Source organism: Meriones unguiculatus, chromosome 15, assembly GCF_030254825.1.
Source record: "Meriones unguiculatus strain TT.TT164.6M chromosome 15, Bangor_MerUng_6.1, whole genome shotgun sequence".
NCBI lineage: Eukaryota > Metazoa > Chordata > Mammalia > Rodentia > Muridae > Meriones > Meriones unguiculatus.
This window is the reverse complement of record NC_083362.1, coordinates 47,910,448-47,935,974: the sequence shown is the minus strand read 5'-3', so window position 1 is coordinate 47,935,974 and position 25,527 is coordinate 47,910,448. Positions and strand designations below refer to the sequence as shown.

The window sequence follows — 25,527 nt, the reverse complement described above, 5'->3', positions numbered from 1 at the left end:
CCGGGAGGGTCAGGGGTGACGGGAGGAGGAGGAGGAGGAACGCGGGGGGGAAGAAGGGAGGGAGGGAGCGTCCGTCCGGTCCGAGGGCGCAGACGGCTCGGCCAGACCTCCGGCTCCCCCAGCCCTGCCGCCGCAGTGAGCCCCGCCACGCGAGAGGGGAGTCCGCCGGAGCAGAAGGGGGAAAATGCAAAACGAGTCTACTCAACCTCGTCTTGGCTCCGAGGCCCCGCCATGGAGACCAGCACAATGCGCAGGCGCACTCCTCCCGGGCGGCGCAGTGCGGGCCCAGAGGTTGGACCCTTCCCGGCCACCGTCGCCCGGTTCCCCTCCGACGCGTTCTCCTTTTTCCTATTTCCGCTGTGCAGCCTGAGGTAAGAACACATGAGGTCTACGCTGAAGCGGGCTTTTGGAACTCTGCGTAGCAGACAAACAGGCGGGACCTTTGTCGCCCGAAGTTCAGGAGCAGGAAGTGTAATATCTACCCGGGAAAGGGAGCTTTAAAAGCAAATAAGGGAACCTGGACGCGGTGCGGCAAAATGAATAAAACCTACAACTCCCAGTGTTCCCAGGGTCTGAAACGCGCTCCCTTCTGGGGCTTGTAGTACGTGGATTACGGATGTAGGTAGACAGTAAGAAACCAAGGACCAAGGGGGCCTGGCTGCCTTTAAGACTCTGCCTCACTAATCGATGTTTCCTCAATCCCGGCATCGGTAGTTGATGTGTGCGGGCTGGACGCCGGTGGGAAGGGAACCTCGTGGTGTGCTCTGAGGAAGCAGGAGGAAGGGAGCCGGAGCCCAGCTTCCACTGCGCCGGCGGCGTCCTCGTCTGCCTGGAGCTGCCCGACCGTCCGCGCGCACGTCTTCCCGGAGAGGTCTCGCGTGCCCCTTCAGCCATGGCACAGCTCCAGGCACGTTTCTACACCGAGGACAAGGAGTAAGTGAGGGTTCCAGCTCCTGTCCCTGCCTCCCCGTAGCCGATCTCGTTTTAAGACCCCTTCTTGGCCGTTCTGCCTGGGGATAGACATTAAAGAAGAAACGGGACAAGGCTTCAGGAAACCAAAGCTGAAAAGAGTTTAACAAGTATCTGGCTGGAATTAAGAGGGTTTAATGCAAATGAGATAAGCTGACTGGCGGATAGAAATAATAATAATAATAATAACAATAAGACTTCATTTGCCCTCCCGTCTTGTTCACGTGCCCCTCACTTGTGCCCTGTCCCATTTGGAAGCGGTGGGCACATCTTAGCCTGCTTCCTGAATCTCCGTTTTCCTACCCACCTTCGTGAGCTCTTTACAATTTTAACAGGGCTTCGAGTTGACTTTCTGAATGACGCGCACACCATGCTCTTAATTTGAGGAGCGAACAGTGGCACCTCTGTTTATAGGCTGCCTGATGATGCTGGCGGTTTCTGAAAGCACAACTGTGTTTGCTTTTTTTTCAAGCAGTCTAGAAACTGGATCTCTGAATTTGGGGTTCATGGAGTTAAAGATTTATTTATTTATACAATGTTCTGTCTGCATATATACCTGCACACCAGAAGAGGGCACCAGATCTTACTACAGCTGGTTGTGAACCCCCTGTGGTTGCTGGGAATTGAACTCAAGACCTCTCTCTGTAAGAGCAGCCAGTGCTGTTAACCTCTGAGCCATCTCTCCAGCCCGTTTTTTTTTTTCTTTTTTTAAAATACATTGAAGTCAATTAAGTTACCGATTTGATTAGGTGTATTAAATGTGTGTGTCCTAGCTACGCTTCTCTTGCTGTTATAAAACATGATGAAAGCTTTTTGTAGTTTATTCATAAGGCAGAATATCACCATACTTAATGGCCAAATAGTCCATTATATGGCTCATTTTCTCTTATTATCCAATTAGACCTTTAGGTTCTTTGAATATCTTAACTATTGTGAACAGTGGCTGTGTAAGCATTAATGTACAGTTTTTATGTGAACAGTGTAGCCAAGGCTGGCCTCAAACCCTCCTATCAACCTGCCTTTGCCTTCCAAATGCTGGGATTAAAGGCTCGTACTGCCATGCCCAGTGAATGTGCCTTTTTATTGCTTCTTGATGTATATTCAAGAGTGTAGTTTGGGGGCCAAGTAGGAAGACCACATTTAACTTTTAGAGGAGCTAGCAAACTGTTTTCCAAAGAAACCCCACGGCTTTACATTACCACCAGCAGTGAATGAGGGTTCTTTCTCTGTATCTTCCCAACACTGTATTTGCACCCTAACGGATGTGAAATGATTGTGGTTTGGTCCTGTGCCTGTAATCATCACTCTTTTCTGTGGAAAACCATCTATTCAGATTGACTGTTAAACTTTTTTTTTTTTTTAACCTTTTAACACCTAACTGTAAATGTCCATTATATAGGGTGGATACAAGTTCCTTACCAGAGAAATAATTTATAACTTTTTTTTTTATCTTTGAGTCTTGTGCTTCTGGTTACATATTCTTCTAATTCAGTCTGTTGAACAGCTGCTATAAAGAGCTAACTATGCAAAGCACTCCTATTACTCCTTAATTTGGACTGCTACAGTGTTTCCTTGTTGCCTATACAAAGAATTAAAAATAGTTTTATAGACCGTAGGATTTAAAACACTCTACATGTCTCTGGTCTTTGAACGCTGCCTAAGGCAAAACCATTGCTTGAAATAGGCGCAGGTTCCTTTGGTCTGCTGTTGCTTTCCCACCGTGTCCTTTCCAGGTTTCCCTTCCCTACCTGGCCAACATCACTTTTTGTAGCTATGGCTTAAGAATGATCTTTTTTGTGCATGTATTTGGGTCCAGAACCTCCGCCCTGTTCTCTGCAGTGACTTGTGTCTGATAGCCTCATCATTTATGACGCTGTGCACACCGGTTTTCATTGTTCTTAGTAGGCGGTGGTGGTACATGGCTGCAATACTGGCAATCAGGCCGCAAAGGCAGGCATGTCTCTCTGAGTGCAAGGACAGCCTGCTCTACAGAGAATTCCACAACAGCTAGAGCTACACAGAGAAATCCTGTCTCGAAAAACGTAGAGAGACCTTACATCATTTTATTTGTGCCATGTAGTAAATGTCTTGTGTAAAGTACCCAATAAACAGTTGTTGAATGAATAAATGCAGATTTGTCAAAATGTGTAGACATGATGCTGACATATCATTTCCTGTGTATAGATATGCTGTGGATGATGTTCCTTTTTCAATCCCTGCCACCTCTGAAGTTGCTGACCTTAGTAACATCATCAATAAATTACTGGAGACCAAAAATGGTGAGTATATATGCTCCAGGAAGTTGGGAGCAGGCACAGTGCCATCAGCTACACTTAGATACATTTTGTTTATTTTATTTTTTGGATTTTGAGACAAGGTTTCTCTTTGTAGCCCTGGCTGTCCTGGAACTCTGTAGACCAGGCTGGCCCCTAACTCAAAGAGATCCATCTGCCTCTGCCTCCAGTATACTGGGATTAAAGTCTTATGCCACCATACCTGGCTATACATATTTTTTAGTTCCATTTTTTGTACTCGGTACATGAATTTTATAATAAAATAAATCAGTTGTAACATACAGATTTTTATGGTAGATTCTTTGAAAGAAGAAATTTTTCTGGAAAAAATAATTGTTTCATCTGCTTTTTAAAGACAATTTACAGGCAAAGTATTTGTAATTTGGGAGTACATATGTTAATGTATGCTATTTATGGTAATAAAAGGATTGTGCTTGTGCCAAATAAAACAAGAGACTTCAAGCTTAGGCCTCATGTTTGCTAGAGATGTGTAAAACAAGTTAACAGTGTATTTTAGCATTTATTTTATATAATAACAAAAGTCTTTATTAATATGGGTGTTTCTTGTTAAAAATTACCCAAAAAAAAGTAATGGGTATAATCAAATTTCATAAACACACATTGGAATTGAAAACTACACAAAGCATCTTTAAAAACAAAACAAAAACAAAAAACAAAAAAAACAGAATTAGCTGGGCATGATGGCGCATGCCTTCAATCCCAGATGCAGAGACAACTAGGGCTCTTTGAGTTCAAGGGCCAGCCTGGTGTACAAAGAGAGGCCAGGGCAGCCAGGGCTCTGTTACACAGAGAAGTCCCTGCCTTTAAAAACCAAACCAAAAAAAACCCCACAGAATTTGTCAATGAAGAAGTTTGCTTTATGCCAGTGTTTCTAATGGCTGTGAAGCTCTTTTGCATCTTTCCTACTTGAAGCATTGGGTGGGTAGGTGAGTTATAACTGATGTTTTTCCTCTTCATTGTCAAGTAGTCTCTTAGTTCTTAAGTTTGTGATAGTGCTTTTGGTATATGTTTTGGTTTTGGTTTTTTGTTTGTTTGTTTGAGACAGGGGCTCACTATGTACCCCAGGTTGTCCTGGAACTCATTATGCCTACCCAGGCTGGCCTCAGACTCAGAGAGATCCTTCTGCTTGTGCCTTCTCGCAGGGACTAAAGATGTGTACCACCATGGCTTGTGAGATAGTGCAGGCTTTTATGTGTTTGTCAAAGGATGGATAGGGCTTGCAATCTATTTATTGCTAAAAAGCTATAGTTTTTCATTTAAAGATACAGTATTTTTGAGGTGTCCTCTTTATTTTTATCATATATAACATAGAGATTCTGATGGGTATTTATTTTATTTGTAATTATATAGAAATAACTGATGCATCACTCTTAAGTTATTAAGCAAATTATTTGGATTTCAAAATATTAAAACATAAAACATTAGTTGATTACTGCTAATATTTATGGGAAGATTAATAGGATCAGTTTACTAATTATATGTATTAAATTACTACTTGCCAACTTCAGTAATAGATATAAGTAGTGATTATCATTAATTGTTAGAACTATTAAGTGAGGTTACTGGTAGATAGGGACCATTATGGTGGATGCAGTCAGGCTGGATCCTGAAGGTGGATTTCAGCAACTGTAAAAGATATGTAGGTAAGGGCCGGGAAGATGGCTCAGTGAATAGTGTTTATGTGGACAGTGAAGACAAGTGTTCAGATCTCCAGCCTCCACATAACAGACCTTAGTATTTAAGGTGGCAAATGAGCCAGGAAGACATTGAACATCAGCCTTGAACTTGCAGACTCATGCACACGCGTATAGAAAAAAACTTACACCTTGTTGATGGATCCATGTTGATGTGGTACAGTAGGAGATAGACAATACTCCCTGTGAAAACTTTCCAAAAAATAAAGAAACCTGAAGTCTTAGCAGTTATTTAAGGCTCGCTGCTTTCAAGGACATGGTAGGAGAGCTAAAGGCTCTTGCTGTCCACTACTGCAAGCCTGATGACCTGATCCCCACAACCCAAGGAAAAGTGGAGAGACCCAACTCCACAAACTTGTCTTCTGACCCCACATGGGCATCGTGGCACACATGCCACAAACACCCATCTTCCATACCCAAGATAATCATAAAAATCAACTTAAAAAATAAAGTCAGTTACGAGCTATAATTAATTAAGCCCAGAATGTAAGAAACGAAAGATAGTTGACCCACTTTCCCTGGTGAAGAAATGACAAGAAGAAAAGGAGGGGGACTTAAGCCTACTCTAAAACATGAGGAGCTGGACATGATGGTACACTCCTCAGCCTCCAGAGGCTGAAGCAATGAGATGGAGCATTCAAGGCTAGCCTGAGCTATGCAGTGAGTTTGAAGCCAGTGTGAGCTACACAGTAGGACCCAGTTTTTAAACGTTAATTAAATTAATAACTGCATCAAGAGTCATGAGTATTTAACAGTAACATAATTAATATTTTAATATCTTTTAAGTTCTTATATTTTAGAAAACTATAATAAGGCCATTTAAAAATGAAATGATATGATGTCTGAGGTTTGCTTTAAAAAGAAAAACTAGTGGGAGAATGGAGAGAGGAGTAGAAATGATTATTCTGGAGTTGTTTGACACTGGAGTAGGGTATGGATGTTTGCTGTATTTATACTTTTGTGTATGTTGTAAATTTTCTGTAAATCAAGAGCTTTTTAAAAATCAGGTAATGAGCCAGCCATTGTGGCCTTTAATCCTAACACTCAGGAGACAGAGGCAGGCAAACTCTGTGAGTTTGAGTCCAGGACAGCCAGGCCTCTGTTACACAGAGAAACCCTGTCTCAAAAATCAAAAAAAGAAAAAAAATAAGATAATGGCCAGGAGGGTAGTGGTGCACACCATTAATCTTAGTAGATTTGAGGCTAGCTTGGTCTGCAAAGTGAGTTCCCAGACAACCAGGGTCACACAGTGAAACCCTGTCTTGAAAAGAACAAAAAGAATAAATAAATAATAAAATAAAAATCAAGAAATGGGCTTTAGGTGGTACTTTAGGTACTGTCTAGCCTGTTTCTTGTAGTATACTCAAGAAACCTTTTGTCTTTTCTTTTTTGGGACAGGGTTTCTCTGTGTAGCCTTGGCTGTCCTGGAACTCGTAAAGCCTGGATTCAGACCCTAGCTCCCTAAAATAATTACACCAACCATGAAACCAGGAGTAAGCCAACCGAAGAACAGAGTATGATGGCTCCTTACCGTTGGGGTAGCCTTCTGGTGTGATGCCTTTGATCCTAGCACTCGGGAGGTAGTCACGTGGGCCTCTGTGAGTTCCAGAACAGAGATCCTGTCTGAGAAAAAAAAACAAACAAACATGCAGTGTATTAGAATGTAACATCTGTGTGATGTGCCGTGAAAAGCTGTAGAGTAACGGAGGCAGCAATAGTCAAGGTCTGTGGACTTGATTGCTCTGAAGTTCTCACACAATGCACCAATATTCTTAAGACTTTACTCTTTTTCAGAGCTCCACAAACATGTCGAGTTCGATTTCCTCATCAAGGGCCAGTTTCTTCGAATGCCCTTGGTCAAACACATGGAGCTGGAGAACATTTCATCGGTGAGTCCAAGTACTGCTTGTATTTGATTTAATCGTTACAAAATACTTTGAGTAACTCCTTATAGAATCAGTTTAAATTGTTTTCAACACCCAAGAGTCTTAGAAAACATTTTAAAGTTGTATTTACTTATTTATTTATTTAGTGTATGGTACATGTAGGTGCTACAACCTCCACAAGAAGGTTGACAATTTATGGGGACAATAGGTAGGAGTCAGTTCTCTCCCGTGTGTCTCTTGAACCTACGACCTCAGGCTTGCTAGCAAGTGCCTTTGCCCACTCACTCAGAAATTTGAATTTGTGTTTCTATACAGTAATCTTTCAGACTACCTCTAAGAGTATTTTATTCATTAAAATGCAAATGAGTTAAGTCTTTAAATCTGTGAAATCATAAGTAAGAAAAGGAATAACAATTGTATGTGTACTACTAAATCAGGAATACCACATAATTGCACACCAAGTGTGTGTTAGGTTATAGTGATTGGTGACTTCCCGTGATTTTAAACGTTCTGCCCAGGGGTCTTCCCCAGTGGTGCTGTCTATTGGCAGTGCCATCCTGATGAGCCTGAGGGGCAGCGAAGACAAGGAAGGAGGGAGTCAGGCTCAGATGGTCAAAGCTGTTACTGACTAGCGTTGGATTGCTTTTTTATTTATTCGTTTCACAGAACAAAGACAGACTAATGATTATCCAAAAAGTACAGGATTATTTCTTTGATTTTTCATTACATGTCCAGGGTTACAAGTTCAGTCACAATTAGAAAATACAAACAGAACAGATTTTATTTTTATTATCAGTCCTATAACTCCAATTTAAAGAATCTAGAAAATGTCTCCTCCAAAGCAAACACATTTGTTACATGACAGTGTGCTTTTAGGTTAGCAGTGTTTGCAGACTGAAAGCACCCTTGAGACATATCTGAACCAGTCTTTTATGAATAGCAAGTACTAATACCTAATTTCTTCTATATCTGTTTCATCATCTATGCTATAAAATAGGAAAAGCTTATTTTAATCAATCTATCTTATTACTGAGTTTTATTCCTCCAGGAATGCTCCCTGCATGACCCCCCCATCAGAGAACTCTAAGCATATTGTAAAGGGAGGCTAAATCACATTTTTTTTTTTATTACTTAATCCACTGTCACAACAAGACACAGACACCTGTTAGATTTTATTTATCTTAAGCTGGGCAGATGACTTCATCTACGCTAGCTCATATTTCCAAACCTGCATCTCATGCTCTCTGCTTCAATTATTCTTAGTTGGGATACCTCCATCCATAATTCATAAATACTTGCTGATCCTTCATCTGGATCACTCCTTTCCACATTTTCAGTTTCTTTCTCCCAGCCCACATGGTTCTTTTCTCCACCTAACCCATGATGGCTTTCTCCTTCCTTCTCTCTTCCTGTCTCTCTCCCAAGATCCTCTCTGGGAGAGGATCCGCTCAGCCTTGCTGGAACTGTGAAACATCTGTGTTGGCTTTATGACTCTCACTGTTTGCAGTGGATATGGTTGTGCCAACTTTCCTTAATGTTATTTTTTATAGTTAATATCACTAGCTCTTCCAGAGGATCTGGGTTCAACTCCCAGCACTCACCTGGTGACTAACAACTGTCCGTTACTCATTCCCAGGGGATCTGCCTCTCTCTGGCCTTCTTGGGCACTGCATACACAAGGTCCGTAGACTACATGCAGGCAAAACACCCATACACACAAAACAAAAATGAATAAAATCTAAAAAAGAATACAGCCAAAAGTAGTGGTACATATCTTTAAGTACTCAGGAGGTGGAGGTAGGCAGGTCTGTGTAAGCTCCTTGCCAGCCTGGTTTACATTAGGAGTTCTAGGCCAACCAGGGTTGTACCGTAAGACTCTGACTTAAAAAGGCTGTCATGTGGGTGCTGGAAATTCAACCTGGGTCCTCAAAGAGCAGCCAGTGCTCTTAACCTCTGAGCCACCTCCAGCCCAGTTTTAGCCGTTCTTAAGCATACAGTTCAGTAACGTGGAGTACGGTCCTGTGCAGCAGTCACTACTCATTTCCAGAACTTTCAACATCCTGAACAGAACTCTTCTCACCATATGCTTGTATGCTCTTTTTGTGTATCCGAATATCTAATTACATAAAAGTTTTCTTTTTATTCCCATTTTAAACTTTTCTAAAACAACTTTTTGTTTTTGTACGTGTGTGGCTGGAGAGACAGTTGTGGGTGCTGAGAATCAAACTCTTATATTTATGGTTGTGAGCCTAGCCTTTAATGGCTAAGCCATCTCTCCAGTCCACTTTTTTGGTTTCTTGAGACAAGGTTTCTCTGTTTTGTCAAAATATTGTATACTTTGGGAGGCCTATCTATCTATCTATCTATATATATATATATATTTTTTTTTTTTTTTTTTTTTTTTTTGAGACGAGGTTGCTGTGTGTAGCCTTGGCTGTCCTGGACTCACTCACTTTGTAGACTAGGTCGACTACAAACTCACAGAGATCCACCTGCGTCTGCCTCCATGAGTGCTGGGATTACAGGTGTGCTTTACCACGCCCTGCTAGGAGGCTTTTTCTAATCACCCACTCTATAACTGGCCATATAATCATCTATTCTAACCCTCTATGCTAGTCTGGCTACTTCCTAGCACATGCCCCAAATTACTTGCCATATTGGTCCTGCCCAGGCTCCTCCTCCATCAGGTCAGTCCTGTTTCCTTTCTCTACCTTTTCTTCCTTTTCTTTCTTTTTCACCTCATAGTCCTTCCCTGGGATCCCAAGACTGCAAATAAAGTCCAGCCTTTCTGTCATTGGCTGTCCAGCTTCTTTATTAACCAATCAGAGATTTGGGGGGCAATGCTTATATTATACAACATTGATTAAAGATTATGACAATGCTGATGTCCAGACTGCAGCTGGATCTCAGGGCACAGAAATCAGCATGTGTAGCTCTGGCTGTTTTATAACTTACCATGTAGAACAGGCTGGCCTTGAACTCATAGATCTGTCTGCCTCTTGCGTGCTGGGGTTAAAAGGCACACCACTACTCCAGGCTGAAATCTTAACTTTTAAATGGCTCCCAAATTTTCAGTCTTCAAAGTAATGCTTAAAAACTGTTCCTGATTTATTCTGTGTGACTAGGAAGAGGTTGTGGAAATAGAATACGTGGAAAAATACACCGCGCCCCAGCCAGAGCAGTGCCTGTTCCATGACGACTGGATCAGCTCAGTTAAAGGGGCAGAAGAATGGTATGCCATGGGAATGCGCTTTTCCTTATGTTCCTCCAGCTTTGGCCGTCCACAGTGTGACTGTTTCCCTGATTCCTTTTTCTTCATAAAAGTAACTTTGTGCTGTGTGTATTTGTGACTAAAACAAACAGGCTTTTGTAGTCAGTGTATTCAAGAAGAAAACAAGTGTTAATTATTAGGTTTTCCTTGTTCAAAATGTTGTGACATTTGTATTCTATTATGTCAGCAGTCGTTGTTATTTAAGACATAAAAGATTTGGAGGTGTAGAATTTTCAGAGGTGAAAATTTAATTTTTATGATTGTAGATCTGCCTGCCGGCTACCATGAAGATGCAGGCATTCTGCTGTGGGGCCAACACGGGCAGCCTGGAGTTAGAGGGGAATTGGTGCGGGTCTGAGAACAAATGCCTTAGGAATTGATCAGAGGGTGCTGGGGGGGGGGTGTCCACATCTGTTGTGCTGGACATCAAACCCTTGCTGGACAAGTGTTCTAACACCACGCTCCCCATCCCTGTTTTTCTCTTAATAGTCTCAGTGGTTAATTAAGGACTGTTAGGCCTTCTAAGCAGCTTGCTTTGCTTTGGTGAAGTACAGTATTTTCAACAAGGGTGAAATCTCATGTTTTTAATGGTTCAGAAAAATAGTATGACCCAAGCTGTTATGCTTTGAAATCTTTTTCTTCATAAAAAGAAGAGTTTATTGTCCAAAGTTTGCTTTGTTGTTGCCATAGAAAAAATTGAATTTTCAGAGTTTCAAGGGTTATCTCTTTGTAATTCATAGCATTTTTTTTCCTCGTGGTAGGATCCTATCTGGTTCTTATGATAAGACTTCTCGGATCTGGTCATTGGAAGGAAAGTCAATAATGACAATTGCGGGACATACAGATGTTGTGAAAGATGTGGCTTGGGTGAAAAAAGGTAAGGTTCTACTTAAGAATCTTAAGAGTTTAAAAAACATTGAACTAATTTTACTGTAGCAGAAGAGTGATTGGGTGAAAAATGATTCATGCCTCCGTTCTATGAGATCTTTCAGAACTATGGTACTCAAGGAGGAAAGAATTATATTTTTAAATTCTATAGGTTGCTGTTTGTTTCCCCCTAGTCTAGAGCTTGAACCCAGGGTTCTGTGCATGCTGGGCACACACTTGGCCACAGAGCTACATACCTAGCACCAAATCTATATGTTGTTAAATCTTTTTTTTTCAAGGCAGGGCTTCTCTGTGTAGCCATAGCTGTCTTGGAACTCAGGCTGGCCTTGAACTCATAGAGATCTTCCCGCCTCTGCCTCCTGGAAGTAAAAAAATTTTAAGATTTATTTATTTATGTATACAGTGTTCTGCCTGCATGTGAAGAGGGCACCAGATGTCACTATAGATGGTTATGAGCCACCATGTAGTTGCTGGGAATTGAACTCAGGACCTTTGGAAGGCAGCCTGTATTCTTAATCTCTGCTCCATCTCTCTAGCCCTCGGAAGTAAATATTTAACAAAACTGTCAATGTATTGAACATATTTTTCCTGTTTTTAAGCATCTTATCTTTTCGGGGGGGGGGCTAAGGGAGAGTGGTCAAAGCTTGCCTAGGCTGGCCTATACATCCCAGGGAGGCCTAATGCCTGTCACCATCCTACCTCGGACTCCTGAGGCTGGGACTACAGAGGCACAGTACTAGGCCTGCCTTAAGAATTTTCCCTTTTTGCCACGTTAGCCCTCTTTTAAAAGCAGTCTAGTAAAACATTCACAAAATGCTGAATGATAAATAAGATGTAGTTAAGATTTTGTCCTAATTTGTTTCTTGTTTTCTTTTTATTTCAGATGGTTTGTCCTGTTTACTACTGAGTGCCTCAATGGATCAGACCATTCTCTTATGGGAATGGAATATAGAGAGGAACAAAGTAAAAGCCCTACACTGCTGCAGAGGGCATGCTGGGAGTGTGGATTCTATAGCAGTCGATAGCTCGGGAACTAAAGTAAGTAGCCAGCGTGTTGTCACTATTGTGTTGTTATAATTTAAGCAACTGAATAAACATTTTATGTAGATCTATGTTCTTTTTTTAATAATTTTATTTAATTTTTATTTTGTATGCATTGGTGTGAAGGTGTTGGATCCCTTGGAGTTGGCTTTACAGACAGTTGTGAGCTGCCATGTGGGTGCTGGGAATTGAACCCAGGTCCTTTGGGAGAGCATACTGTGCTCTTAGCCACTGAGCCATCACTCCAGCCCTAATATATTAGTCCTTAATGGTTCTCTCACTTGTAAAACAATCAGATGCTAAAAATTATTAAGAATTTTTAGACCCAAAGTAAGTAGTCATACAGTAAGAAAGATAGATTTACTGCTTTGATCTGGGTATCAGTCTGTCTTTATTATATAAATTATATTTTAAAAATTAGATTAGAAGAGAAATCAAGTTAACTAGTAGTTTCGTTATATAACCTTAAATGATAGTAATTGATAGTTTTTTAATTCATCAAATTTTCTTGTAGTGTTGTCATCAGTTGAAAATGTCTAGATGACACCTGAGCCATAGCATGCTCTAGGGTTAAGTTAACCATTTATTTTACCATCAGTGCTGACGAGCATCTTGTACTTGCACCTGAACTGAGTCCTCAGTCTCTTGTTTTCATATTTTGAGACGGGTTATCACTTTAGCTTAGGATGTCTAGGAATTCTCCCTGTGTGGTCCTGTCTGGCCTTTTGCTGATTGGCCTGCTTCAACCTTCTAAGTACTAGGATTCCAGGCATGAGCCTCCATGCCCAGCCTGCCCTACTCCTTATTATAACAAAATAGTAGTGGTTAAGCATACAGACCAAAGAATGATAACTGCATGCTGCATTGGACAATTCCAGATTTAGGAATGTTTTGCATTTTGGAGTAACAATATTTGATGCACTCAAAGATAAAGGTTTATGATTTATTTTCAATCACAGGGAGTTTCTATGTTGTTGAGTCCAAACTTAGTGAATTAACCTTTCTTGTCTTTTGACTAGGAAGTTAGGAGACCTGTATTTTGCTTACACATAGGCAGAAACTTATCTTCAACTTATTAAAGCTCAGGAGAAAATTTGATTGTGATAGTCAAAGAAAGAATGAACAAGCCAGAACAAGAAAGTGATGGTACATTTGGGCTCAAGAACCTGTGGAATGGAGGCTGAAGGTGGCCAGCATACCCCAAACTTCTCTGTGTTCCTAAGTCACTTTTATTCATTTTGAACCTTATTCTGGTTTTTTTCTACATGGAAATACTTCCTAGTTTGTATATCCTATACTATTTGTTCCTTGGTGAAAAAAATCTACTTTGTTTCCTGTAGGAAAAGTCCAAGTTCATTTCCCAGGATTGAATTTGTAAAGGTTCTAGAGGCAGAGCAGACCTAATAGTGTAGTATAAGTTAGTTGCCCTCTTTGATCTAAACAGCTGTGCAAGACACATAAGAATGGCAGCTGGTTACCATGGAGACCAAGGCTCCAGCTTCCAGAAGACTACGTAGTAGTGAAGATTTTAGAGCTTGGGTTCAGAGAGATGAAGCAAGCAAAGAAAAACTTTGAAAGTAAAAAGAGGGTGGAGAAAATGAGTTATTACATATGCTTTCTCCTTTGTATTTATCTTTTTAGTTTTGCAGTGGCTCCTGGGATAAGATGCTGAAGATCTGGTCTACAGGTATAAATGGTTTTTCTACTTTGACTTATTAACGCTATTTCTAGGGTTTCAGTGCGGGACTTTTATAGCACATATTTGCTGTAAAAATAGAACAGTGTATTTTAATATATAAAAAAATAGTATGAATTTCTGCTTTAAATTTTTTTATTTTTTTTAACCCTACCACTTCTTTGACAGTCACTGATTTGCTACATGCATAACATATTTATATTATAATTATATAACATAATTATATTAGATCTCAGAATGCATTTATTAAACCTGGAAATTGTTTTTTTAATAATTTTGACTCATTTTTAGCCACTTTAAAGTGATTTTTGAGTGGCTCGAGTGATGGCTTCGTGATTAAGAGTACTTGTCGCTCTTATAGAGGACTCAGACTTAGTTCAAGCACACATATGACAGCTCACAGCCATCCTCAACTTCAGTTTCAGGGTATCTGTAATCCTCTTCTGGCTCCTGAGCACCAGGAACACGTGGTACACACACATACATGCAGGCAAAACACTTACTCATACACATAAAAATACTTAATTTTTTTTTTAAAGGCAGCGTCTTTTATATATTCTTTGATATTCTGGAATCTGGCACTGTCTGTATAGACCAGCCTGACCTCAAACTTGTGATCCTCCTACCTCTGCACCATTTTGAAAATGAAGATTTAAAAAACAATTAGAGGAGGAAGGGTTCTTGAAAGAAGTTAGAAAATGCTGATGGGAGCAAAAGAAAGGGGAAACCCACCAAATTTTTAAAGAAGGAAGTAGTTTAGTTTAAATTCAGTAGTACCAGGTAAATGAGATACTGTTTGGTAACAGTTATTACTGTTTTATTTTTTTTTTTTAATTTATTTATTTTTGTATTTTCAAGACAAGGTTTGTCTGTGTAGCCCTGCTGTGGAACTCATTGACCAGGCTGGCCTCAAACTCAGAGATCCCCCTCTGAAGTGCTGGGATTAAAGGCATGTGCCAACACCATTCTGCTACTGTTTTTCTTTTTTTCTTTTTTTTTAAGATTTATTTATTATGTATACAGTGTTCTGCCTGCATGTACACCTACACGCCAGAAGAGGGCAGAGGGCACCAGATCTCACTATAGATAGTTATGAGCCACCATGTAGTTGCTGGGAATTGAACTCGGGACCTCTGGAAGAGAAGTCAGTGCTCTTAACCTCTGAGCCATCTCTCTAGCCCTGTTTTTATTTTTAAAACATTTTTGTCATGTACATCATTTAGCCAGGTAGCACACTCAGACTGAAAAACTATAGATTTTAATATTTTGTAACTTTCATAACTATTGATCAATATCCATGAAAGTTATAAAATATATATTTAAAAAAAAATCCAAGGACTTCGAAGTATAACTTACTGATGAAGCATTTGCCTGGCTCTGGCTTTGCTCTCTAGCACCACAAAACAACTATGAAGCATTTTCCTGTTTTACAAAAGGGAATAGTACATTTTTTAACCTGTGTTTACCTTATTTCCTGTATTGCATAAATATAGTATGGTCATAACTTCATCTAAATTGAATAGGAAACAGTTTTTTCATAGTTATGATAAAATATTCATAACAATAATCTTTAAGACGAGTAACTGGTTCATTTATATGCTTTAAAAAAAAGTGCTTGTCCTTGAGGATTGCCAACCCAGGTAATGGTTTTATTTTTGCTGCTACTAAGTAGAGTGTAGCACCTCATACATGCTGGTCAGGTGCTTTACACCTGAACTACAATCCCCCAGTGATCAGATAGTGTTTTTATATACACTTTTTTTGTTAAGCCAAAACAACAAAGAATATACATTCCCTAATACGTGAAAAAAGAAAGAAAACTGTGTACCCAGATATATGGCATTCTGGCAGTTTGCTATTGCCTGCATTTTTCAATATTAAATGTTAATTTTCTCTATGATGTAGTCCCTACAGATGAAGAAGATGAAGTGGAAGAATCCACAAATCGACCAAGAAAGAAGCAAAAAACAGAGCAATTGGGACTAACAAGAGTAAGTTTTGATTAGTTTTGTTTTAGGGGCTCTTTGTCTTTTACTTCTGAGACAGGGTTTCTCTATATAACCTTGGCTATCCTGAAACTCACTTTGTAGACCAGGCTGGCCTCTCCTCTAGAGTGCTGGGGTCAAAGGCATGCATAGTTTCTTTTTGGCTTTAATTAAAATATAATCACATTATAGTCTCCCTTCCCTATCTACCATCTAACTCCTTCCATGTATATATCCATAAAATAGATTAAGACATGGTCAAACCCAAGTTTTACAGAAAACAGTAATGAATTTATTTAGGCCGCTGGTCCATTAGGAGGACATCAGGTCACCTGGAGCTGGTGTTACAGGTGGAGTTACAGCCTGTCTGGGGTTTTGGAAGCAAACAGGAGTCTTCTGGAAGAACATCAAGGACTCTTACACACTGAGCCAGCCCTCCAGCCCTAAACCACTGATTTTTGGGTTCCCCTGGTTATTTGAGGTGGGGCTTTGAACCAAGGGAACATGTCAAAGTAGAGGACAAATTATGTGAGTCGGTTCTGTCCTTCCGTAATGTGGGTTTTTGGGGACTGAACTCGGGTCATCAGGCTTGGTGGCCAAACCCTTGCCCTTTCAGCCATCCCTCTTGCCTCCTGACTTGTACTTTTAATTTTTAAAAGTGTTTTATTATTTACGTGTCTTGTGTGTGTGCAATGACAGATGCGTGGTGATTGAGGACAACTTGTAGGGGTTAGTTCTCCTTCCACTGCCTGGATCCCTGGCTTAAACACATGTCATCAGCCTTGACAGCTGGCACTTTTATTCACTGAGTCGTGTCTTTTTAACCCCTTCATATATAAAATAAACACAGAAATAGATATAGTAATTCTTGAAGAATTACTGTAAAAACAAAATAAGCCGTTGGGCAAAAACATTAACATCTACTCTTTTATTTTGGCAGAGTATCATTATGTATCCTTGGCTGGCCTGGAAACTCAGAGCTTTATCTACCTCTGTCTCCTGAGTGCAGGAATAAAGTTGTGCACCACCACACCTGACTCTGAAATCTACTCTTGTTTCTGTTACTCTGTGATGAAAATGTTTTTCCCTTTGGGGATCTTTCATTTCTAGACGCCCTTGGTGACTCTCTCTGGCCACACAGAAGCAATTTCCTCAGTACTGTGGTCAGATGCTGAAGAAATCTGCAGCGCATCTTGGGATCACACAATTAGAGTGTGGGATGTTGAATCTGGTGGTCTTAAGTCAACTCTGGTAAGACTTGACTTAATTTTGCTCTTTTTCTGATTAGTGGTCTTTTCAGAAATAAATTTTTAAAGGTGGGTACTTTAGCCCATGGTGGCTAACTGTTCTTTCTTTTTATTTTCAGACGGGAAATAAAGTGTTTAATTGTATTTCCTATTCTCCCCTTTGTAAACGTCTGGCATCTGGAAGCACAGATAGGCACATTAGGCTGTGGGATCCCCGAACTAAAGGTATGCTGTATCCAGTGGGGCGTGTTAAGAAAAGAATACAAAGATGAGCTTCTACAAATACTCCAGGTGTGTTCAGCTTTTCTTTCCTAAAATTTATCTCATTTTCTTTTTTTTTCATTCAGATGGTTCTTTGGTGTCACTGTCCCTCACCTCACATACAGGCTGGGTAACATCAGTCAAGTGGTCTCCCACCCATGAACAGCAGCTGATCTCAGGCTCTTTAGATAACATTGTCAAGCTGTGGGACACAAGAAGGTATGTGTTGGGGCAGGAAGCGTGGTTTCGCAGTTCACAGCATTTGCTGTTCTCGCAGAGGGCCCAGCCTAAGTTCCTGGCACACACAGCAGACAGCTTACAACCTCTGGAGCACCAAACTCAAATGTGCACACTCCCACACAGACACATAAATATACAGAACTAAAAAAATAATTTAAGTGGGGCATGGTGGTGCATGCCTGTCAGGGAGGCAGAGGAAGTGGGTTCAAGGCGAGCCTGGTCTACATAGCGTGTCCAGGACAGTTAAGGCTACACACAAAAACCCTGTCTTTAAAAACCAAAACCAAACACAACTCTTAATTTAAAAAAAGTAAAACCTGATTATGATCTGCAAAACAAATATATCAATTACCATTACATACAGAGGATGAAATAAGTAATGAAATACTCAGTGCAGAAGGGCTGTACGAATACTAATTCTCAAAAAATCCCAGGATTGGTCCACAGGAACAGCTCAGTAAGTAAAGGGTTTGCCCTGTACACTCGAAGACCCCGGGACCACAAAGAGAAAAGCAGACTGATGAGTGTGCAGGTGGTCATAGCACTGGGGAGACAAGCAGAGACCCCAGGGCTGCTGGCTAGCCAGCCTGTCCTTCTTGGTAAGCTTCAGGCTAGTGAGAGACCTTGTCTCAAAAAAACAGGGCAGGGAGGCAGCACTTGGAATAATACCTAAGGTTGTCCTTTTTTTTTTTTCTTTTCACACTTTATTCACTTTGTATCCCCCCCATAAGCCCTCCCTCCTCCCCTCCCGGGCCCACTCTCCCACCCCCATCTTCACGCATGCCCCTCCCCAAGTCCACTGATAGGGGAGGTCCTCCTCTCCTTCCTTCTGATCTTAGTCTATCAGATCTCATCAGGAGTGGCTGCACTGTCATCTTCTGTGGCCTGGTAAGGCTGCTACCCCGTCAGGGGGAGGTGAACAAAGAGCAGGCCAATCAGATTATGTCAGAGGCAGTCCCTCTTCCCATTACTATGGAGCCCACTTGGACACTGAACTGCCCTGGGCTACATCTGTGCAGGGGCTCTAGGTTATCTCCATGCCTGGTACTTGGTTGGAGTATGAGTCTCTGGGAAGACCCCTGTGTTCAAATTTTCTGGTTCTGTTACTCCTTGTGGGGTTCCTGTCCCCTCAGATCTTACTATTTCCCACTTCTTACATAAGATTCCATGCACTTACAGTTGTTCTCTTACACACATGTATACCTCTACATGCATGTGCACATAAAGACCAGGATCAAGGGCATTTTATTAATATGTTTTTGTTGCTTCTTTTTACCTGTCTCTTGAAGAAGTCACACAACTTACAAAACCCATCTTTCTGACCTTTTATTAAGCCAGAGAAAAGGTTTTGATTATCCAGAACTTAAGTAGAAATTATGTAAATGAAGATGTAATAAAAATATGTATCTTCAAAGATAATTAGATGCTAAACAACCCTTTTTTACTCATAAGCTAGTACTATGATACTAGTGTATACAGAATGTGCAAGTTAAAGTATACCCATAACTTAGAGTTGAAAGGGTAACATTAACTATGTGCCTGTTTGTATATGCTATTGAAAATCTGTCCTCCAACATCGTATATCTTAGGAGGCTTACATGTTTTAATTGACATTTTATATGGTAGTTAGCACAGTTTCTGATAATAGCAGCATTACAAAGCAGAACAGAGTAACACTGCACTTGGCAAGAATTCCTGAAATAAAGATACTAAAGTAGCAAATTGCACATTTTGAAAGTATGTACATGTATGTATATATGGCAGGGAAAACAACATGTAAGGGAGGAAGATTTATGGCGTAATACTAAATTAGCAACCAAGCCAGTGTTAATGAAGTAAATGGGGAGAGTGGCAGAGCACATGGCAGATGATGATTACATCAAGCAGGACATGGCAAGACTGTGAGGGTTTGACAAGGGACCAAGAAGAGCAGCTGAAAAGCTGCTGTTCACGAAAAGCTCATGGGAGCATGGAGTGTGATGGTGGCATTAGAGATCGGTGATTTTGTTCTGGCTATATTTTGAATTTAGGTCTTTGGCAAGATTAATTTCTTATGGATTAAATGTAGAGATAGAAGTTTAAAAAAATATTGTCCACATTTCTGCTTGAATGATTGGGTAATACTACTTACTGTGATAAGAAAAAGTGGGAAAACGTGGGTCACGAAAGTGACTCAGTGGTTAAGAATACTGGCTGCTTTTCAGAAGACCTGGGTTCAGCTCCCTGCACCCACAGGATGGCTCACAACCATCTGGTTCCAGGGGATCCAAAGCTGGAACTCTGGCCTCTGCCGGCTCTGTGTGAATATATGGTGCCCTGACATACATGCATGCAAAACACCTACACACAAAGTAAAGTAACAAGAGTTACTTAATAATTACTATTATTTAAGATATATCTTACATCAATGTAAACCTAGGTTTATGAGGGAAATTAGAGAGTTTGATTTGGGTCTATCTTTTGCCCATCCAACTTTACATACACAGAGATATCAAGCTCAAGAAAAAGGTTTGGGCTAGAAATAAAAATTATGGAGTTATTATACAAATGACTGGACGAAGGGTACATACAGCACCATATGGGATAAAATTAATGTACAAAAATGGGCCTTATTCTGCATAAACTTTTGCAACTGAGTAGCAATAAACTGGGTGTCTATTGTAGTAAATCCAGTAAAGTTTTGAGAAAAGTATTAGTGATTATGTTTACATTAAAACAGTGAACGCATATAACATGTGTGTTTCCGTCCTCAGTTGTAAAGCTCCTTTGTACGATCTAGCTGCTCATGAAGATAAAGTTCTAAGTGTGGACTGGACCGACACAGGGGTAAGAATTTACAAATTTCTCAGTGAAGGAAAAATAAGATACACCTGATGTCTGAAGTTGGCAGGATATTTTTGTTTTGTTTTGTTTTGTTTTGTTTTGTTTTGTTTCATCTTTTTCAAAGCAAGGTCTCTTTCTCTGTAGCCCTGACCATCCTGGAATTCGATGTATAGACCCTGCTGGCCCAGAGATCTATCTGCCTCCCGCCACCACTGCCCACCTTAAAGTTAGCAGTTTTAATTTCTGATTGTTATGATTATTTTATATTCCATTCCAAAAAATCAAACAAAAAGCAAATCTGCCCTTTAATTTAAAGAATAGTAGGAATTGAAATTTTAAAACAGGTCTGTTTTTCCCTCTTGAATATCATTTTACTTCTTTTGGCAGTCTGGAGAACCCCAGGGTTCTTAACATGCATGCTAGGCAAGTAGTCTACAATTGACTAAATACCCACCAGATGTAGTGGTGCTCGCCTTTAATCCTAGCACTTGGAAGGCAGAGGATGACAGATCTCTGAGTTCGAAACCAGCCTGGTTTACAGAGTGAATTCCAGAACACCCTGGGCACAGAAAAACCCGGTGTTGGAGGGAAAGAAAAAAAAAAGTCATATTTAATCATGTCTAGCTACTGTATGTGTGTTTGTATTTACCTTTTTTTCTCTTTTTACACAGCTACTTCTGAGTGGAGGAGCAGACAATAAATTATATTCCTACAGATATTCCCCTACCTCTTCCCATGTAGGGGCTTGAAAATGACTGATAAAAGAGACTTTCTTGTCCTGTTTTGTTTGGTTTTTTAGTGTCTCACTGTTGCGTCATGAACTCTGTGAATGAAATTGGGCTCTCTTGGTGGAGTGCTTGCCTAAAATGTGCAAAGCCTGTGCGTGTACTATCTCTAACACTGTGCAAAAAAATGGCCATGGTAATTCATTCCTGTAATGCCAGGTTGAAAACAAGAGAATCAGAAGTTCAAGGTCTTCCTTGCCTGTATAGTGAACTTCACAGGTAGCCAGCCAGAGTCTCAAGAAGAAAGAATTCAATGAGCCAGGTGTGGTGGTGCACACTTTTAATCTCAGCAGAGGCAGGAGGATCTCTCTGAGTTTGAGGCCAGCCTGGTCTACAAAGCAAGTCCAGGACAGCCAAGGCTACAGGAGAAGCCCTGTCTCAGAGGGGAAAAAAAAAAAAAAAACAAAACAGTGGATAATCCTCTGTTACCATCATTGTCAATGCAGAGACAGGAGGCATTTGAATAATGCTTTTTATTTGAATAATGGTTCATCTTTCATAATAGCAACATTCATAATAGCTGCATTTTACTGCCTTTGTCAATCATGTTCATAAAATACAATAAAAATGTGACCTGAATTCCCTACCCTGTGCAGACTCTTAAAACTTAATTGAGTTTTAAAGTAGAATTTTAAAAAGGACATATTACGGTTTTCTGCTTGGAGGAGGCTATGATGCAGTATTTTTCAATTGTCCTGAATCCATGTTCATCCAACAACAGCCACATTCATCATGCCACCCAAATCTGACCCTAACGAGATCGAAGTCGTGTGTTTTGAGGTGCCCCTGAGAAAAGGTCAGCACTACATCTGCTTTGGCCCCCAAGATCGGTCCTTGGGGCCTCTTCAAAAAAAGTTGGTGATGATGTCTCCATGGCTACCGGTGACTGGAAAGTATGGGGATTACAGTGAAACTGACCATCCAGAACAGACAGGCCCAGGTTGAAGTGGTGCCCTCTGCCCTGATCATCAAGGTCTTTGATGCCACCAAGAGACAGAAAGAAGCAGAAACACTTTTGATGAAATTATCAACATTGCCCAGCAGATATGACACTGGTTTTTGGCTAGAGAACTTTCTGGAACTGTTAAGGAAATCCTGGGTACTGCAGTCTGGGCTGCATTTGGATGGCCACCGTTTTCATGACAACAGTGGTACAATGGAATGTCCAGCTAGTTAAGAAGCAATGAGAAAATATTTCAGTAAGAGAGCATCTAATTGAAAAAAAAGGACATAGTACAAATACAGTAACTTTAAAAATTATTATTGTTTCTTGACTTTTTAGCTATTTTTGAAGCAAACCATTAGGAAAGGAAAAGAGCCAGGCATCATAGCACACTTTTAAGCAAGAGGTTAGGATGACAGAGTAACAAGTCAGGATCAGGGTAGACAACAAGACTCAGTCTCAAAAATATAAATGGAGGGTCACCTAGGTGGCTCGGTGGGTAAAGACATGCTGCTAATGATAACCTGAGTTCAGTTCTCAGGGCGGAAGGAATCTGCAAGTTGTCTAGCCTCCACACACCTACTGCATGTACACAACTAACCTTTTATAAATAAACTGAAAAAATGCTTTTAAAGTCATAGGAAAAACAGTTTCAGAAACACTAAAAAGTAGTGCGTATAAGAAAGTAAGAGGAGTATTCAGAGCATTAAAATGTAGATATTGTTTATTTGTAAAAAATTCATTGAGCGTTGGGTGTGGTAGCACAAGTCTTCAATCCCAGCACTCGGGAGGCAGAGGCAGGATTTCTGTGAGTCTGAGCCCAGCCTGGTCTACAAAGTGAGTCCAGGACAGCCAAGGCTACACAGAAACCCTGTCTCAAAAAAATTTTTTTTTCTCTCAACTCTTTCAAATGCAGTATTGCTGACCCTAAATGATTAAAGTGCAGGTGGGGCCAGTACACATACAGGCACTCACTTTATTTACTTATTTACTTACTTAAAAGAGGCCTACAGATCAGATGAAATGGAAAAAAAAAAAAGGAAGTGGTATCTGAAATTTAACCCTTGAGACTAGGACTAGGCAGTCTCACTAAGGATGCATACAGAACCAGTAGCCACGTATCATCAACATGGACTGTGTCTAAGTCTGCCAAACTTGTCTTGGGTTATGTAAGTGGTAAGATCTTAAAAGAGGCCAACACAAGTCTATAAACAATCTAGCTGCCTTTTAACATCCTTTTCCTTTTCACTTTTCTTGCAGCAAAGACTGCTTTGACACATTTGTACCTGTGCTTCTCGTTGTTTGAGGTTTACTTGCAGTGGCCTGCACTGGGGCCAGTTGGCGTGTAGGGTTATTTGTGCTGTCTTAATCGGATGGGCTATATAAATATGTTGAGACCAGAGCTCCTACCTAGCAAATGTCTGTTCCTGGTGTTTACAGTAAAATTGCTAAATTTAAAATTAGGCTTAGGCACTGCAGGTGCAACTTACAGGTAAATACCATTCACTACTTAACACGTTTGAGGCCCACGTTTTTAGGGGTAGGAAAGCTAACGTGCCTGGTAAGAATTTAGCCACATAGTGTCCCATGTGCAAAGAAAGACATGAAATAAGAGGTAGTGAAAAGGTTGTAGCCGGCAATGTGGGAAGCACATTGGCTGTCAAGAACATGTTGAGTGATGGCTGAGCCACATCTGGGCAGGTGAAAGAAGATGTGGGTTGTTTCCAACTGAGGCACAGACACATCCGAAATAGCAGCTTGAATACTGTGAGAAAGAGGAAGTGCAAGTAACACTTCATACACCAAGAAATTTTACTTTTCTCAAGTCACCTTTACATTCTTAGATGGAATGATCTTTTATGTTTGAAAATATGAAAAAAAAAAACAAAAAAAACAAACCAAACCTTGCTGTGATGACTTACCTGGAGAAGACTCAACTGGAAGCAAGGTACTTAATTTTTTTTTTTTTCATTTTATGTAGAACATAGAAAAAGCTTTTCTGACAAATATTTGTATTCTTTATTTGGAATTAGAATTCCATTTGGTGTTGCTATCAACTATGCATAGTCATATCTAAATGCCTTCCAGCTTTGAGAAAGGGTGAATGTTTAATTTGATGTACACATAATTACACAATCAACCCTGTGTCATGGTTACTTCAGTGCTGTGACAAGATCCCATGACCAAGGCAACTTAGAAAATATTTAATTTGGAGATTACAACTTCTGATCTGGTGCATATGTATACTGCAGGCAAAACAGACACAAAATTCAAACATCTTTTAAAAAGGAAAGATCGTGTTAGGCATGATGGCACATGCCTTTAACCCAGCACTCAGGAGGCCAAGGCAGGTGGATCTGAGTTCAAGACCACCCTGAACTACAGAGTGAGTTCCAGGGTTACATAGTGAGATCTTAAAACAACAAAAAACCTACCAGTTTGGATCTCATTTGTGGAGCCCCACATTCCAAATCATCTGATTTTCTTTTCAGTTGTAGGAATCTATGATGAAGGAAACATTTTAATGCTCTAAAGTTGTATGTTCATAAAGAACTGACAATTGGTTAGGTCCCACTTAATCCTAGCTTTGGGGGGGGGGTGTTTGTCAGAGGCAGGTAGATCTCTGAGTTCAAGGCCAGTCTTGTCTACATAGATAGTTGCAGGATAGCCAGGGATACACAAAAGTTATCAATTGGCTTTGCTTGTGCTTTATAATTCAATCTTCTCATGTAAACATTTTTAAGAATTTTAAATCCATTATTAAAAGCTTAAAAAACAAAAACATGCTGCCTTACTCTTTATCAGTCCTGATAGTCCAGACAGACTAGGCTGGCCTCAAACTCATGGAGATCTGCCTGCCTCTGCCTCCTGAATGCTGTGCTGCACAGCTTTCATTTCTTAAGGCACTAGTATAAGCCACTTACACACCTCATCAACCTACCAGTTAAAGAATGTTCATTCATTCCATAGACAGGAAGATCCTGAGGAAATCTTGATCCCTGCCCAGAAGCATCATCAGTAGTTTAGGACTGTTTGCCAAGAGACAGTTCTACACTGGTCACCGCTTCTTAGTGACGTTTTATAGTAACTTGAAAAACTTGTTCCTCTTTCTGTAGTTTGTGCTGATTTAGTAAAATGCCCACCAGGACTGCTGCCTTCCTGATGTGTTCCTTAGAGGGCCTTTCTGTTTCAGGTAGAGTTGGAAAAAGATCGACTATCCTGAATTCAGTTCCAGCTGTTGGAGTATTACCTAAAATAGCCCAAGAAACAAACATACCATGGACATGGTAACATCATAGAAGTTGTTTTGCTTACTATTTTGGAGTCATTTGCTCCTTGAGGAGAAAGATATTTAATTCTGTATATATATAATCACTTGGCCATTAGCCATCTTTATTTCAGCTCATTCATTAGTAGAATAAACATTGATTAGGGACTAAAGTTTGTATTAGGGACAGTGCTAGGAGACAAGGCTATAGTGAA

The 25,527-nt window shown here is 40.4% G+C and overlaps 3 protein-coding genes across 9 annotated transcripts in view; 2 read left to right on the top strand and 1 right to left on the bottom strand.

Moving 5' to 3' along the window:
* Carf (calcium responsive transcription factor) overlaps nucleotides 1-342 on the bottom strand; it is a 49,570-nt gene extending 49,228 nt beyond the window's left edge. For all 6 annotated transcript variants that reach the window (XM_060368437.1, XM_060368438.1, XM_060368443.1 and 3 more), the window contains exon 1: nucleotides 207-342. The gene's annotated coding sequence lies outside the window, so the exon portion shown is untranslated. The remainder of the gene's footprint in view (nucleotides 1-206) is intronic.
* Nucleotides 240-21,509, top strand: Wdr12 (WD repeat domain 12). Of its 2 annotated transcripts, XM_021660818.2 has the most exons (14): nucleotides 240-371; nucleotides 715-933; nucleotides 3,154-3,248; nucleotides 6,773-6,867; nucleotides 9,990-10,096; nucleotides 10,897-11,012; nucleotides 11,907-12,061; nucleotides 13,706-13,751; nucleotides 15,666-15,751; nucleotides 16,856-16,996; nucleotides 17,112-17,217; nucleotides 17,340-17,472; nucleotides 20,247-20,319; nucleotides 20,988-21,509. In XM_021660818.2, the coding sequence occupies exons 2-14, from the start codon at nucleotides 893-895 to the stop codon at nucleotides 21,063-21,065; spliced, it is 1,272 nt and encodes a 423-aa protein (XP_021516493.1). In that variant the 5' UTR covers nucleotides 240-371; nucleotides 715-892; the 3' UTR covers nucleotides 21,066-21,509. The 2 variants fall into 2 exon arrangements, with proteins under 2 accessions (XP_021516493.1, XP_021516492.1); XM_021660817.2 differs by lacking the exon at nucleotides 240-371 and having other exon boundaries at nucleotides 505-933.
* A 2,364-nt stretch (nucleotides 21,510-23,873) lies between these two features.
* Nucleotides 23,874-25,527, top strand: part of Ica1l (islet cell autoantigen 1 like) — a 64,354-nt gene continuing 62,700 nt past the window's right edge. Inside the window, exons 1-2 of the mRNA XM_060368431.1 lie at nucleotides 23,874-23,992; nucleotides 25,238-25,331. The gene's annotated coding sequence lies outside the window, so the exon portion shown is untranslated. The remainder of the gene's footprint in view (nucleotides 23,993-25,237; nucleotides 25,332-25,527) is intronic.

What these genes read in the sequence shown, in the direction of transcription:
- Wdr12 (XM_021660818.2), top strand. Translation starts at nt 893, where the DNA reads ATGGCACAGCTCCAGGCACGTTTCTACACCGAGGACAAGGA. An exon ending in GTGGGATCCCCGAACTAAAG is followed by an intron (nt 17,218 to 17,339) that starts GTATGCTGTATC and finishes TTTTTCATTCAG; the next exon opens with ATGGTTCTTTGGTGTCACTG. An exon ending in TGGACTGGACCGACACAGGG is followed by an intron (nt 20,320 to 20,987) that starts GTAAGAATTTAC and finishes CTTTTTACACAG; the next exon opens with CTACTTCTGAGTGGAGGAGC.